The sequence below is a fragment of the Schistocerca gregaria genome, chromosome 4 (assembly GCF_023897955.1).
Source record: "Schistocerca gregaria isolate iqSchGreg1 chromosome 4, iqSchGreg1.2, whole genome shotgun sequence".
Classification (NCBI taxonomy): Eukaryota; Metazoa; Arthropoda; class Insecta; order Orthoptera; family Acrididae; genus Schistocerca; species Schistocerca gregaria.
In genome coordinates, this window is record NC_064923.1 from 120,270,281 (window position 1) to 120,288,294 (window position 18,014).

Consider the following 18,014-nt stretch of genomic DNA (forward strand, 5'->3'; position numbering starts at 1 on the left):
TGGAAACAAACCAGTCTGCTTGCATGTAGTAGAAAAGGACATGATTTTCAGCAGCTTGTAGAATCCTTAATATTTCTGCCTTGTAACATCATCCTGGATTGGATACTTTGAAATACTACTGTTAGCCAATATAGCATTAGTGAAAGTGATGGAAGTGACATGGGCTGTGGTTGCTGGTAGGATGATTAACTGGCTGTCAACTGCGAGATCCCCAATTCACCAGTTGCTGCATTCTCATCAAGCATCAAGAAATCCTCCTCATCTTGCCCAGGTATCTCGCCAGATGACAGGGAGCATGATCTGGAAGTACCAGAACCATGAAGACAATCAAATATTCCAATAATATAATAATGTCACCCATGTGAAACAATCAGGGGATGAACAATGATCATCAAGGTATGGGTATCCAATTTCAGTAAGAGCACACAGTGTAGAAGGGATTATGAAAGCAACCCCCACACCTAAAGAGAAAGTTTCCTCTTCACTGCAAAACCAACGGTGAGTCAAAGTATTGAACAATGTAGCTTGACATTAAAAAAGGAAAGGGTAGTTTATATCAAGCCATGCAAGGATAGGTCAAGAATAAAGTCTGGCAGACACTTCAGGGTGCCACCTTGTTGTAAGGGTGGCCTGCTCATTCAGAGTTCCTGTTTTCCTTGCTTACATTTTACAGGATTATTGTGATATGCTTTTAAAGGCATAATTCATCACCAAAATGGCAGGGTAAAGCAATGCAATAGTCAAAAATTAAATCCCATTATGGTCAGTGAGATTATACAGAGAACTAGCTAAGAATAGGAAAACACTCTAGATACTTTTTAAGAAACTCTAAGATTGTGAGGGCCTACACAAATACAGGTCACCAAATGTATGTCCTGTGTTTAAATACAGCTCCAGGGTGGTGCTTTTTCTTTCCTTGATCTTTTTTAACACTCACTGACACTAGTTGCTCAGTTACATGGGCAGCTTGTAAGAGTTCATTTATCACTTAACGATCATAGCACTTCACTTACTGAGGACTGATGAAAAACACAAATGTCCACTGTGTTCCTGACCACTATGACTGCCTTGGAGTGCTTAGCTCCTTCCACATGTCTGATGAGGGCCATCTTTCCCAAGCTGCTGAAAGCAAAAGACTTGCTGCATAGTGTGCAATACAACTGGGACTCTGACATTTTGTGGGCTTTGATGCCCTCAAATCTTTGGTCATTCAGCCATTCAGCATTGAATTTCACTTTGCCTGGTTTTACCATCATCCACAACTTGAATTCCATGTGAACCATCACAGGACTGGGAATGGAAAGTTATCTGTTGATAATGTTCTGACAGCTAGCAAAACCTGATGCACCTCCAAAGGTGAGTTGAGACAAGAGTGAGCAGACAAATACTGATAGCGTCAAAGGAGAATATCCACAGTGCTGCAGAAAGCCTTCTGAGGTGCAAGGCCTCTGGTTGAAGTTATAACCTACCTCCAGATTAGCTGGTCACATATGACTCAATCTTCCCAATGAGCCATGGATATTTATGGTGGATTCTTGGGTACCTGCAGTCCCTGCATGCATGTTTGTGGAGGCCCAACCTTGAGACAGTACCCACAATTCTTGGGACTGGTGATCAGATCCAACAGCTAGATACACATACCTGTGGCCCTTGTGACATACCGCAATAAGTCAGGATGTCTTGAAATAAGTGACATCTTACAAAAGATCCTTCCCAACCCTCTTACAATGGTGTTCCATCACCCACCCAAATTCCAAACCATGCAAGTTCATTCCTGTGCCCCCAATCCCAACCTGTTGCCATAGGTACCATGCCCCTGTGAAAGACCCAAGCGCAAGACCTGCCCACCCACCCAGTACTTCCTATTCCAGTCCGGTCACAGGCTTATCCTGCACCGTCAGAGATTGGGCCACCTTGGAAAGCAGCCATGTTGTATAACAGCTCTACTACAATCTTTGCACAGCTTTCTATATTGGTGTAACTACCAACCAGCAGTCCATCAGGATGAACAGCCTGTGGCAAAGAGCAAAGTAGACCACCCTGTGGAACAACATGCACCTGAACATAACATGCTTGATTTCAATGGCTGCTTCACTATCTAAGATATATGGATACTCCCCTCCCTCTCCCCTTCACCACCAGAGTGAACGGCCACAGCCAAACTGTGGCAAAGAGGAAAGTAGACCACCCTGTGACATGACATGCAGCTGAAGATAACACACCTGATTTCAATGACTGCTTCACTACCTGAGCCATCTGGATCCTCCCCTCCACCATCAGCTTTACTGAACTCTGCATATGGGAGTTATCCTTACAACACATTCTCTGCTCCTGAAATTATCCCAACCTCAACCTACAATAACCTTCTGTACCCACACCCTCCACTCAATAGTTTCAATCCCATATGCCCTATCATATCCTCCCTATTCTCATTCCTTAACCCTCTTTGTGTGCCACCCTTTGCCAATGCACCTGCCTATCTTGCCCCTTCCCCACTCCTCTCCTTTTTTACACTCCCCCTCCCCCTTTTCCCAAAGCCTCCTGACGCTGCACCTTTTGGCAATCTAGTCCCTGCACACTCTGCCAAACAATGCTCTTCTCTTCGCCCCCCCCCCCCCCCTCCCTCATATGTACTCTGACATCTCTTCCACTTACCCTCTGCCCCCTCCAAATTGTTGCTTCCATTCTACTTGACAGTTGCATCCCAGTCTGAGCTGCTGCAGATGGCAGTCATTTATATGTGAAGTGTACTTGCTAGGGAGAATAAATGTGTGTGTGTGTGTGTGTGTGTGTGTGTGTGTGTGTGTGTGTGTGTGTGTGCATGCACACTCATGCACTTTCTTTTCTGCAGAAGGCTTTGGCCAAAAGCTAATGTCTAAGTGTGTTTTCGTTCTCCAGCTCAAAGTGTCATCTTTATGGTGAGCAGCAATATGTCTTGTCCTTATATTGCTGATATTCCAGAATGGAGTTTCCATTGTTTAACAAACTGACTTCATTAGTTCACTTACTTCACAATAAAAATAACAGCTGAAACAACTAGATCTAAAATCTGACTGATGAGCACTGGCTTTTGTATAGGAAATGTAGTATTTGCAGACACTGTATTATTGATAAGTACTGTTTACATTCTTGTTTTCTATGACATCAGAAGATTAGGAACAGGTATTTTGATACACTTGTATATAAACTCTTTGCTCGGTGTTGGAACACACTGTGCAGTTCCTTCAGTGGTGTCTGGTATCTATAAACAATGCAGTGACATGTTACAGACCATAAACTTTCTTTCATTGTTTACAGGATCTGTAACACAGAATAACACTGCATTCAACATGCAGCTGAACTTGTACCGTGGCTTGATGATAAACAGTTTTAGAACAGGCAGAGACAAATGTTGTATAGAATTTAATGTTGACCACAATGGGATAGTAGTAAAAAATCAACTTGAAATTGCTAATATATTCAATGAATATTTTTCTTCAGTAGGGGAAGCTATCAATGACAAACATAATAACCTGCAGTATAATTTTAAAGGCAATCCATTTAAGAGTAGTGTATATCTAGCCCCCAAAAATTGCAAATAAGTAATTAATATCATTAGCTCTCTAAAATCTTCCAATTCTGCAGGACATGTTGGCCTTAGTATTAATGTATTAAAAGTGTGTCTCTACCTCTATCTGTAGCAGTAAATAATATAATAGAATCAGGCACCTTCCCAGACAGACTAAAAATAGCTCACATAACACCAATCTTTAAAAAAGGAGACAATTCAAAATTCTAAACTACAGACCCATCTCAATACTTCCAGTCGTTTCCAAAACAGTTGAAAAAGCCACATACAGCAAAATTGCAAACTTTCTCCAGATGCTCACCCTAATGTTTGAAAACCGAAATGGATCCTTAAAATGTAAATCAACCAGCACAGCAGCTGCTCAGTTAATTGAAGAGATAATAAGTGGCATCAAGAGAATGCAACATGTTGCAGGTGCATACCTGAACCTTAAGAAAGCTTTTGTCTGTGTGAACGCCACTGTCCTATTAGAAAAGCTATGGAAAATTGGCATCAGAGGCACTCTCCATGACCTAATAAATAATAAAATCTTGCATGAGAAACCGAAAACAGTTTGTACTGCTTAAAACTGAAAGTGGTGTTCACAAATCCAAACTCACTAATATAAGGTATGGAGTGCCCCAGAGCTCAGTATTGGGTCTTCTTCTGTTTTTGATTTATGTAAATGACATAAGATATTTCACTCAGAGTTCCATAATAGTTCTGTATGCAGATCATACATCCATTGTGTGTAAAAAGGGATCATTTAATGAACTAGAGACAGGGGATCATTTAATGAACTAGAGACCCATTGTAATAATGTGACAAATGAAATTGTATAGTATTTTAATGAAAGTCACTTAAATTTAAGCAGTAGTAAAACCTGTCTCATGTAGTTTAACAACAGTAGTTTTAATGATGAACTTAAACTATACATAGGCAATGATAAACTATACATAGGCAATGAATTAGTAAAAAAAGAGTTTAGTATAAAATTCCTTGGTTTAACAATTCAAAGCAGTCTAAAGTAGGACACACATGTTGACACTCTAGCATGTAAATTGTCTAAGAATATAGTTGCAATTAATATGATCAGCAAGTTCTGCAAAGACACTGTTGTTCTAAAGACTGCATACAATGCTCTATTTTCTTATCACCTGAATTATGGAATAGAAATATGGGGAGCAATAACAAAAGCAAATCTAAATATGCTAGTGATTCTTCAGAAAAGCACTATAAGAATCATCTGTGGAGCAAAATATAAGGAATCATACCATGGCTTGTTTTCAAAAACTGGTGTACTACCTGTAGTAAACATGTACATTGTAAAAGCCATATTACTTGTTAAAAGGCTGCAGCCCAACATTTGTTTTAATTTGTATCAGCACAATACCAGAAATAAAGAAAAATCTTACATCAGCAGCCACAGAACAGCACTCTATGAAAAGGATCCACAATATGTAGGGTCCACAGATAGCCAATGCAGTGCTCAGTAAAGTTATGACCCTACCCACAATGAAGCTTAAATTTCAGCTAAAGAAATTCATGTTACAAAATCCATTTTACACATTAGAAGAATATCATACTTACATGCAGCATAAGAAGTGCTTCAAAAAATATGTAAATAATGTTAAGCAAACCATTTTATTTGTAATTTAATCATTTTGTTAATGAATGACATATTCAGTAGAATCTATTATTGTGCTACATATCAAGAATTGTAACCTGTTTTTATACATATGCAATGAATCATTCGATATTGAATAAAGTATAAGTATAATAATAATAATAATAATAATAATAATAATAATAATAATAATAATAATAATAATTATTATTATTATTATTATTAATTATTATTATTATTATTATTACTATTATTATTATACTTGTGTGAATACTATGGCAAACTCTGAATCTGCCTTTTGTGCCATAAACAACTGTTATTTTGCTCATCTTGTGCAACATATAGTACCCACAGTATAAATTGCAATTGTGAACATGTTTATTGTTTAATAAGAATTTACATTGATTCCATGTTTTATCCCAATGAGTGTTTCTTGTATATTTACAATGACCCCCAATTAAGTTGTGTTTAAATCCTGTTGGATTAATATAACAATGAAAATAATCAGTTATTGACAGTAAAATGTAAATGGGTAGATAAAAAATCAACTCACCAAGAGATAGCAGGATAACATACACACAAACACTCTAAAAGGCTAAACTTTTACAAGCTTTCAGAGCCAGTGGCCCCTTCTGCTGCGAGAAGAGTGGAAGGGGATGAAAGAGTGATGAAGAAAAAGGACTGGAGAGGTTTAGGGAAAGGGGTACAGTTCAGAAAAGTCACCCAGAACCCTGGGTCAGGGGAGACTTAGTGGATGGAATGACAATGGAATACTGATTGTTGGGGACTGCACTGGACAAGATTTGTAAACCTGGGAGCTTAAAGGTGGAAAACAGAGTAATATGAAAGACAGAGATTACTACAAAAACATTGTGTACGAGTTAATAAGGGTGATAATCTACATGCATTGTATGTAACAGATGTGGGAGGGGGAGACGGCAAAAAAAGACATGTCAGCAAATGAAAAATGTAAAAAACTAAAATGGGGTGAAGAAAAGAGTTGTTACTGGGAGGAAATGCTGAGACGGAAGCATTAATATAAATTAAGGCCAGGTGGATGGACGGAACCAAGGACGTGTTATAGCATTACTTCCCATCAGCAGAGTTCTGAGAAACTGGTATGTGGGGGGAAGAATCCAGATGGTGCATGTAGTGAAACAGGCACTGACATTGTGACTGTCATGTTGTAGAGCATGCTATGCGACAAGATATTGTGTGTTGCCGGTATATACCCTTCGCCTGTGCCCATTCATCCTGACTGATAACTAGGTGGTAGTCATGCCAATGTAAAAGGCCAAACAGAGTTTACATAACAGCTGATATATGACATGTATCATTTCACAAGTGGCTATCCCTTTGATAGTATATGTTTTGCCAATTACAGGGCTGCAGTAGGTGGTGGTTGGTGGGTGCATAGGGCAAGTCTTGCAGTGAGGATGCCCACAGGGGTAGGGAGATGGGTGCAGGAGGAGCATAGGGTGTGACAAAAATATTGCGGGGATTGGGAGGGTGACCAAAAAGTATTCTCAGGTTAGGGCATGATTTTAAGAAGTCATAGTCTTGTCGAAGTAATTGATTAATACATTCAAGACCAGGATAATACCAGGTGACAAGTGGTGTGCTCTGAAGTTGTTTTTTTGGGTGGATCAGCAGTACAATAATTGGATGTGATGGCCTAGGAAATCTGCTTTCAAACTAGGCTGTTCGGATAATTACGTCCAGTGAAGATAGAGGTGAGAGTGGTGGTGTATAGCTGTAAAGTGCCCTAAACCTGCATTGAACCATGTTGCTTTGACAAAAGGCCTACTTTCCTTTACATGTAATGCCAACGGGAAGTATCACATTGCAACTCAATCACAAAACCTTTCCAACCACAAACCTGGCAATGGACCCTACCTTGAACAGTTCTCACCATGATCCTAATTTGATCCACAGCCACTACCTCAAAATCATCCATTAAAAGCCTTCCAAGAATTCCCCACAACCAGCATTGATTCACAACCCTTCTAAGGCTTTGACTATGTGGACCAAAAAATTCTGCTGGGGAAACTAAAATAGTATGTCATTAAAGGTCTTCTCCTTGATCTGATGGAGTTGTTTTTTTAACTGTAGTAATCAGAGGGTCACATTAGCAAATGATCTGACAGAAATAAAATTAAATTCATGGGGGGGGGGGGGGGGGTGACATTGGGTTCAGTACTAGGCCCACTTCTATTCCTGGTCCATATAAATGATTAAGTGGGCACATTGGAGAACAGTTCAAAGACTGCAAAGTTTGCTGATGGAACTTGTATTTTGACAAAGAGTCCAATACATTCATACCTGACACAATCAGGAGAGCAACAGAACAGTGTTACAACTGATTCACAGCTAACAGCTTGCAAAGACTTGTATTATGAAATTCTAAACAAATAAAAATTACTTATAGGTACCAGAAGAAGAAATTAGTGGTCACATGCTGGATGGGGCTACATGTGTGAAGTTCCTGGGCATCCAAATGGATAATAAACTGAGGTGGCACAGCGTGTGGATAAGTTAACAAAAAAAAGCTCAGTTCTGCTTGCTTTGTGCACAGAAATTTCTCTCACTGTGCTGACCTGCAGACGGGGTTGCTGCATAGTTCGCATACTTTCACTCAATTATGTCCAATGGCATTTTTTCTGGAACACTGCAGCTAAGGTGAAAGAAAGTTTTTATTTTACAAAGTGTGCAATAAGAATATTGAGTAAAGTTGATAACTCAACATTTTGCAGCAGTACCAGTAAGTAATTCCCAAAAGGTATTTGTGATTAATAACAAGAGTGAATTTAGGACAAACTCAGCAATTCACAGCCACATCAGAAGTAGAAATAATTTCTGAATAGACTATGCATCCCTCTCTAGCATCCAGAAAGGACTTTCATATCCTGATATAAAAGTTTATACAAGGTTGTCAGTTCATACCAGATAAAAAACCTAACATCCTCAAACCTTTAAAAAACAAAGTGAGAGAATAGCTTGTTAATTCATGAGAAGGTATACTATATTTCCATTAGCTGAGTAGACATGTGGGGTATTTATGCCTCAGAACAGAATTCACATAACATGATCTCAAACTTTGGAAAAATGGCATTTATTTTGGGAATACCATTATTGTGCATTTTGATTCTATACTTTTTTTTGTGAACCTGACTGATTGTTTGAACTAAGGGCAGAATTTAAATACTCCATCAATACAAAATGTTTCACCTGAGGTTTACTTATTTTATTTTTCAGTTTAATACATGACCCCTAGACTTTGCATTCATGAATGTCAGCAACAGAAGAACAAAGGATCCAATTACTACAGTTGTTGCAAGTGTAAGCACTGTTTCATGTTCCTTCTAAACAAACATTTTGCATATATTACATGCACTCCAGATCAGAAGGTTGTGTGTTCAAATCACATTGGGATCACCAGCTGTTGGTGTTCTTGTACAAAACACAGTATTTTAGGTTCTTAATTATTATTTGGAAACTCCCTGTTTGTTACAGGACCAATATCACACTCAAACAACAAAACAACTGAACTCTAGATCTCTTACTCTGTGCATTTCAAAATGTCACTTGTCTTGAAAAGAAAAATAAAGTTAACACAAAGGACAGTTATTTACATAACTGTAGGTTATGAAATAAACTAAACCCTACAGTTGATACATCTTTTGCTCAGCCATAAGTTATACACCTCCAACATTTCTTGGCTGCTGATAGTTGAGAAGCATGTCTCTCTTTTCCAAGGGTTCTTGATATTTAAGCAAGACTGCTAAAATGTCACAAGACAAGTTATTTTAGATATTTTCATTAGCTGGGGCTTCATTAATGCCATTGTTACATTCTTCAAAACAGATTTGCTTGCATAATGTGGGTTTTTTGGATTTGAGGAATACAAAATCTGTGTACTGATTCCTGCTATATCCATGAAGGAATGAAAGAAACACATGGGCCATTGTCTTGTTATGCAAGGTGTTGTATGCATCACATAATTGATTAACACTGTCAACACTCTCTTCTGTCATGTTGTAGTCCATTATTATTTCAAGCTGTTTGTTTTATTGTTAGTTTTGGTAATTCAAGCATTGTGAATAGCAATATCATGGATTTGAATTTTTACTTTGGTATATACAATGAGAGAGTGACACCTTTTTGAAATCTGTAACTTGAAGACCCAACTTCTCAATTTTTGACTGCCTAAAATTCAATAGGTTTTCTGTTTTGTCCTTATTCAGTGTGCCAACACAAATGAGCTGCTTATTTAAGAGAGTTGTTGCCAAAAGGTAACTGGTGTTTATTTTGTACTGTGTCAAAATTATTTTTGTGTTGTGTTGCATCACATTATCGAATGTGATGTTTCTATTGCTATGTTTAACATCAGCAGTCAGGCACATCACTATGTCATTTGCCTTGTACTTCCAAGTTATGTTCAAAAATGTTTTTGAATAGCATATAGCAAAGGTATTTATTCTATATTTTGCAGACTTATACAGAATATATTGTATGAAATAGCAGTGCCCCTGGAAAGACCACAGGTCCCCAGGTTGGCAAGAAAGGATGAATGGCAGCTAGTTCATCTATTTTCTTCCTTCAGCTTATGTCTTCTTGTCATCAAGTCATATACTTCTGAGTAAAACAAAAATCTCTTGTAACCTACACACGATATTAGAACCTGCATTCCTGTTCAGTCCGAGTTTCATTGTTTGAGTGCATTAATGTAAGGTCCTTTCTTTATTCCAATAAGATAAAGACATCCTGGTAAAGCAAGTATTTCAGTTTCTGATGTTTCCTTTGCATCTGTATCCCAAGAGTACTTTGATGGTTTACTTTTCTTTTCTATATACAAATTTTTGTGGATGACAGTATTGCCTATTGTACTGTTGTCCCTTATTTTATGAAAAGCAACAATTTCATTACTAAAGTCATCTGCACTCCTTCTAGGAGCAGTAAACACTTCCACTATATTCTTATGTCTAGCTTTACTCTGACTGAAGTATTCAGTTTTTATCAACTTTGTACAATTATTCCTGCCAATAAGAACTTCACATTTCCACTTTCACCCAAATCTCTACTGTCATCTTCAGTAACAGGATATTTTGTTCAGGATCACTGTCATGCTCACTTTCTTGTATTACTTCCACCAACTACTCTGATTTACCACTGCCACTGCTGCTCAGTTCATCATCTGACCCATCCAATAACCCCTGCGAAATTTTGATATTTCTTCTCGCATCATTTCCCTGAATAAGTAACAAACTAATCTGTTAATGCAAATTACTGGTCAAATGTAAATAACTGTGCACAGTTGCATGTAAATATGAAATATATATTAACTTAGATGACCAGGCGCATGGGGTATGTAATACACCATTAGTGTTTGGCTGACGAATTCTTGGAAACACAGGTACACAAAAAGTGACACAATAAAACTAACTCTAATAATTGGTAGCCAAGACAACAAAGAGGAATAGCTAGCATGCCACTAACCTCTGACAAACAGCAGTGTTGCCAGTAGCAAAAACTAAACGTATCATACTAAACACCCCAGCATGCTTACTTGATGGCTAATCACTCCTTCTACTATTTATCAGAATGTCTGGACTCAAGAATGTAAATTCCACGTAAGTGTATTATTTGCATTAGAAATATCTTGATTTTTCCTGTATACAAGATGTCCCAGGAGGAATGACTAACATTCAAGGGATATGAAAAGAACAATCGTTCAAATCAAAAAAGTGTAGTACACATTGGCTCTAAAACACATACCTTAAGGGCTATGAGCAACCTCTCATACTGCAAGCTCTTTGCTGTCCATGTTTTGAGAGAGGTAAAATGGGCCAAAACAAGAGAAAAATGTACCACAAGTATGGGCTGTAAAGTGCGTACCTCAAGAAACATGAGCAATTGTTCATGCTTCGCTACTGTGAAACAGATCTCTTGTACTGAAAAAAAGTGCTCATAGATTTTAAGATATGCTTTTTAGAGCCCATGTTTACTAGAAAATTTTGCCTTGTTTGGTCCATACTACCTCCTCCCAAAATATGGTAATCAAAGGGTCTACAGTAGAAGGGACCTGTTTCACAGTATCAAAGATGGTGAATTACTCATACATCTTAAGGTATACATTTTTAAAGCCCATGTTTAACAGACTTTTTTTTGTTTTGAATGATTCTTCTTGTCATATGCATGAATACTGACCATTCCTCCTGGGACACCTTGTATGGATGGCTAATAGTGTTTTACATACAGTTACTTTTATGCTTTTTTTGTAGCATGAGTAATATTGGAGGAGAAGCAACGGATTTTTTCAAAGTAGCTGTTTTTCTTCTAACATACAGCAGGGGTTGGATGATAGAAATGTGTGCTTGAACATAAAAGCAGATGCCAGCCAAGCCTGCAAGTAGCGCTGTCATATATGACCGTGAATGGCATCTGTGCAATGCCCTCAATACATTGCAAGTATCAGTCATGGTCAGAGCAGTATTGTGTGTGTTTGGAAGTGCTTTTTGTCAGAGCTAAGTGATTTCAAACATGAGAAAATCTGTGGTGCTCATAGAGTGAATGTCTCCATAACAGAGGTAACAAAATTGTTGGTGCTCATATGGTGGGTGCTTCCATAACCAAGGCAGCCAAAGTAGTCAAAGTGTTTCAAGAGGCAGCAATATTATGATATTCCATTGGCCCCATGGGTATTCTGCAAGGATGCATTATGGCCAAGGATTACATGAACTAGGTCCATCTCATCATACAATGTTTGTTCCTCAGTGGTGCTGTTGTGTTCCAAGACAAAAGAGCACTTCTTCATACAGCTCACACCTTCTAGGGCTGATTTTATCAGCATGAGGATGAACTGTCACATCTACTCTGGCCACCACAATCACCAAATCTCAGGATTATTGAGCTTTTGTGGTGTACTTTGGTGCAAAGGTGCATGATCACTATCTGTCGCCATCATCATTACCTGAACTTACAACTATTTTGGGAGATAAATGGTATAAGATTCCCGTGAAAGCCACAAAGGACCTGTATTTATCCATTCTGAGAAAGCTGGAAGCTGTTTTGAATGTCAAATGGTTTCCTACACAGTGTTAAGCATGGCAGTGTGTCACATTTTCGATGCCTCCATATTTTTATTCACCTCCTGTATATAAAGTAATCTAGATATAATTACCATAATCATCATTTTGAGTAATTAGCATGAGACATAACTTGTTGTTAGTATACTTTACAGGAGTAGCCCAAAGAAGTTGATTACACCTGTTAATGTGTAACTTGAATCAATTCACATTCCTGAAGGCTTTCCTTCATGACGAAATTTGTGGAATATGATGCATGAATGAATAATTAATCACACCATTCATATTCGTGCAACACTGTAACAAAGTTTCATAAAATTTTGAGTAACAGAGCAATTTTGATATAGGAAGCTTAAAATAATATTAGATTGTCCTGAGTGGAAATTAAGTAATGGAATGAATAAATATGTCTTCAGTTGTGCCCTGAATCAATAAACACCTTCGCAAACTCTGGCCAATCTATTGCAAAGTGGTATTCTGTACCCTCCTAATCTACAAAATATAAATATTTATGCTTACTTTGAACACCTTGTCATATGTGTATCCAGCACATCATATTCTAGGTCTGTCACAGGCATATAATACATTATCAGGGTCAGGTCCACCTTCAAAACAAATCATGTCATACACCAACTCTAAAGTAACTTTTGCACAGCCTTTTGCATGGTCATGGCCACCTGGCCACCTGGATAAGAGCATAGTTGACCACCAAGTTGCAGAACATGCTTAACTTCAATGACTCCTTAACAGCCAGTACCATCTCAATCCCCCATCCACAACACTTCTCTGAATTACATAAATAGAAATCATCCTTACAATACAGCTTTCAGTTCTGCAATCCTCTTGGACCTCCATTACCTATAACACCATATGTAGCTCCACCATTGTCAAATGCTACTCACTTAACTCTAATATTTACTTGCACTGTTACAGTTCTCTCCACAGTTTCCTTTCTCCTTTGTTATCCACTCCATCTAGCCATCTCCTTCACTTCATTGTATGTTCCAAGGTGAGTTCCCTGATGCCACACTTCTGTCCCATTAACTTGCAACTTCTCCCTTCCTGTTATCTCCCCAGATATCCCACCACATTCCACAACCTAACCCCTTTCCTTCTCTCATCCTTGTTCCAGCAATCTAAGGCCTTCATCTTAATCTGGTCTGCAGCATGATGACAATGAAGCAGGCCAGGGCAATGTGGCTGTGCAAGGGTACATGTGTTAGTTGTTAACTACAAGGAAGGGCGGTGTTTGAAATTTCTACTGCATGTTGAATCGTTACCTTTATCATTTCCATATCTATATAAAGGCGCTTTTGTAAAAAAAAAATTATTTAATACAGCAAAATGTTTCGTATTAACACAAAACCAGTAATACAGATTTAAATATGTAGGATATAGAATAATTACTATCATAAGATGTAACAAAGAAGTAAAAACAAGGATGTCACTGGTTAATAAGTATTTCAACAGGAATAAAAACAAAAGCAAAAACAAAAAAATATGTGGACCATCACACACAAAGTTAATGACAAGTTTTATCAAGTTTCCCATGTCAAGGATAGTCATACAAGATGCTACAGTAAGTGCAATATGAAGATGTAAAGAGCAGCATAGGTTGGACTACAGGACAACCACAGATTACATAAGAGCAGATTCATTAAAATGAACATTAATTAAAGATGATATAAAGCAGCCAATACTAGTTTATGGATAACAATAATATAAGTGCACTTACATAAAGATGTGAGTGCTCTTAAAAACATAACAACATCCTCCACAATACAAAAATTTAGCATATTACCACTCAGGCCAGGTCTGTAAAAGCTATGACCACTCTTAAATTAAAGTCAATTTAAATATTATACATTTAAAATTATAATTTCCATAATATAAAGAAAAGCAACAGCGCCTTTCCTACAACATTCACAATGTTCTATTAACATTTATATACTCACTGCTGAAGATCATTATTACTGAGGAAAAGTTTTCTCAAGTGTATTGTTTCACCAAATCCTAAGAGGCGCTTCAATCTATTTCTCCGAAGATTTAGTTCTTGCAGAGAACCCAGCCCATTTAAATCTGTTGCACCTATCACTCTAATCTGATTTCCAGCAAGATTTAATACTTTCAACTCATTCAGTGATGACAGTCCTCCAACTTGGTATATCTGATTTCCATGTAGATCCAACACTTCCAGTTTAACAAGGTTATTTAAACCTTCTATCCTTCGTATCCTGGAAATTGATGCAGATGTGCAGTTGTAATAAGTCTCACAATTACTAGCAAGTGATATTTACATCTACAAATCACAGTTTCCAACGAAGATTGATTTTTCTATTGTCTCATATATTATGGCTTCATTCCATTCCATTAACTCATTCACAGATGGAACACAAAAGGGGTGACTGCTTATGTAGCTATGCTGTTCTTATTCAAATGTTGTTTGCATAATGACTACATAAGATATTTGGGCAATTTGTGTTGGCGTACAAAATATTGCTAGGGCCCACGTTGCAAATTTACTCCTGAGAATGTCTAAGAAGGTTTTTGCAACATAACAGGAAGATTTCTCCAAGTGTCTACTTGTTTATGGTTTTTACAGAAAAACAAAAACATGATTCAGAAATTTGTTGATTCCAAGAGAGAAAAACAGGCTGTTTACCTTATAGAATTGGAATTCCCAATGCTGTGGAAAGCAATGTGTACAGTGAATCATTTGTTACATTTTAAGTGTGCAGTGTAAACTCTTTGCCCTCCCTCAGAATCACAAACAAATAAGAGAAATAGATGCTCCTTGCAGTATCACAAATATGCCAGAATGGGATTTTCACTCTGCAGTGGAGTGTGCGCTGATATGAAACTTCCTGGCAGATCAAAACTGTGTGCCGGACCGAGACTCAAAATCGGGACCTTTGCCTTTCACGGGCAAGTGCTCTACCAACTGAGCTACTCAAGCACAACTCACACCCCATCCTCACAGCTTTACTTCTGCCAGTACCTTGTCTCCTGCTTTCCAAACTTCACAGATGCTCTCCTTCAGGTTTGCAGGAAAATAAGACCTGTAATTACTTCCATGCTACATATTCTTCTTGAAGAATAATGCCTGAAAGTGGATTTGGCAAAGTCGGAATGGAACTCAAAATGAAATTGACAATTTTTAGACCTAATAAAATAAATGAATTGTACAGTACATGATGGTCCTAAACCACTGTAGAATTTCAAGTGATCATAGACTGGTATTCTACACCCACATATACATCTAAGAACAGAGACGAAGTCAAGATCAAAAATCAGTTGCAATGGAGGTGTAACTAAAAACATATAAAAACTGTAGAAGAACTTTAAGAAGCCACTGAATGTTTGTATAGTTTAAGAGATGATTAAGAAACACAAGGCACTTAATAATGCATGACTTTCTAGATATCTGTGGCACTATCTTTCAGTGATCTCATGTCACTTTTCCAAATCAAATTTTCACTTTATGTGAAAAGGAAGTAATGTAAATATGATTTTAAAATGCATCCTGTAACTGACAAAAGAGAGAACCACTGGTTTCTGAGAAAATCATATTAATACACATCATTTGAATAAACCTACATGATACGGGACTTGCAATCTCTCAAAATGCATAGTGGAATAACAACTGTTATTTAGTATTTCAGTGTCTACCCATAACCATCTATGGCTTAACCTAAAATGTTTTCATTCATACCGAGGACTATTGCTGACATATTGCATTTCTCATCTATATGAACCATGGACTTTGTTGTGTGGGATGGCTTGTGTACCTCAGTGGTACATATAGCCACACCATAGGTGCAATCACATAGAAGCAGCATCCATGGGGAGACCAGATTAACAAATGGTTCCGGAAGAGGGACAGCATCCTATTCAGTAGTTGCAGGGGGAGCAGTGTGGTGATTGATGTGGCCTTGCAACATTAATCAATATGGCCTCACTAATTTGGTATGGTGAAAATTTGAAAGCAACAACAAACTACCTTAAATTTTCCAAGGAGAAGCAGCTTTGCTGCATGCTTTCATAATGATGGCATCATCTTGGGTGAAATATTCCAAAGTCAAAATAGTCCCCCTTTTTCATCTCCAAGTGGGGATGCCTCAAAAGAATGTTCACATCAGGAAAAATAGAATTAGTGTTCTATTGCTCAGAGCATGGTGTATTAGATCCCTAAATGAAGCAGGTAAATTGCAGAATTTAAAAAGAAAACTGTATAGGCTGATGTCAGACACTGTGGAAGTTAATAAAATATGGTGCTAAAAAAAAAAACCAGTCATTCTGTTCAGAACAGTACAGGGTCATCAACATAAAATGAAGTAGGGGTAATGCATGAGTATGCTTAATAATGAATAAGGAAAATAGGAATGGTGATCAGAAACGACGAACAGCATAGTGAAAGCATTATCATAGGATCTCCTTAGGCACAACAGACACAAAAGAGATCCAGCACAGCTGCACAGAGTCAATATGCCTACTAGCTCCAAAGTTTGAAAGCATGTTTGAGAGATAAAAGAATTATTTAAGTAATTAAAAGAGATGAGAATTTATTTGTAATAAGAGACTGGAACCTGACAGTAGGAAAAGGGAAAACAGTAGGAGAGCAAAGACCGGGGGAAAGGAATGAAAAAGGACACCATCTGGTAAAATTTGCAAAGAGAACAATTCAATGATTGGTAACACATGGTTTAGAGGCCATGAAGGAAGATTGCACATGTGGAAAAAGCCTGAAGACACCAGAAGATTTAAGATAGACATTTCAAAATTAGATTTTAAACTTGAGAACATTACTGGGGGTGGGTGTGGAACATACCCACAATCATATGTTTAGTACCTGCAGAAGGCATGACAACACCACTACTCAACCCAATCCACATGGTACTTAAGCCAATGGTGACTCAGTAACAACTGGGCAACAGAACTCCATGAATGGGACTAACTCTCTGAGCAAACTGAACTACCACTAGCAGAGCACCTGTACCCACAGAAGTACACACATGACAATAACTCAGCAAGGGGTTGGCATTGACAGATAATGACTGAGCACATGACAACTCTCAGAATGTGTGCTAGACTAGGTCCATGGCTGTCTAACTCTGCAGGCACACTGGCCCACTATGCTTACTGCTGCTTGCAAATAAACACTGACATCAGCAGGTCTGCTCATTTGAGGTGACGCATAGCAGATTCCTGATCTACTCCATTTTTCTATCCATGCCAGTTAAACTGCCTCCATCAGGACATGCACTACATGGCGTGCTAAATCCCTCCACCCTGAAAAGAACACATAGGGCTAAAAATGGCCAGGCTTGGGTTGCAACCCCTGGCACAGAACCAGAGCACTTGCTTGAGAACCCAGCAGTGGACTGGCCACCAGAGACGGTAAAAATAATACTCCCGGCTCCATTGGAAGGGTGGAACGACAAGGAAGCTGCGGCAATGACGGTCCACTGGTGGTAGTAGGGAAGGGGCTATCTCCATTGGCAAAAGGAGGTAGGATAGGTAGGTGGGATCAAAATCCTTAGTCTCCTCCATGGCAGGCAGAGACATGAGCCACACTGGGGCCTGAGACTGCGGGCAAAGGGGAGGAAGGTGAAGGACACAGAGGGGTTGGCAACATTGAGGAATGCTGCTGCAAGTAGGAGCCTGCTCCAAGAACAATACTGTAATCAACCCTGCCACTCAGCCAACTGGAAGCAGCAGTGACACTCCAACAGAGCATGGACACAACTGATTGACG

At 38.3% G+C, this 18,014-nt stretch overlaps 1 protein-coding gene across 2 annotated transcripts in view; it reads right to left on the reverse strand.

The window, feature by feature from the left end:
- Nucleotides 1-18,014, reverse strand: part of LOC126266747 (leucine-rich repeat-containing protein 49) — a 173,136-nt gene that overhangs the window by 109,031 nt on the left and 46,091 nt on the right. For both annotated transcript variants that reach the window (XM_049971250.1, XM_049971249.1), the window contains exon 4: nucleotides 14,215-14,493. In XM_049971250.1, coding sequence (XP_049827207.1) covers nucleotides 14,215-14,493 — 279 coding nt within the window. The remainder of the gene's footprint in view (nucleotides 1-14,214; nucleotides 14,494-18,014) is intronic.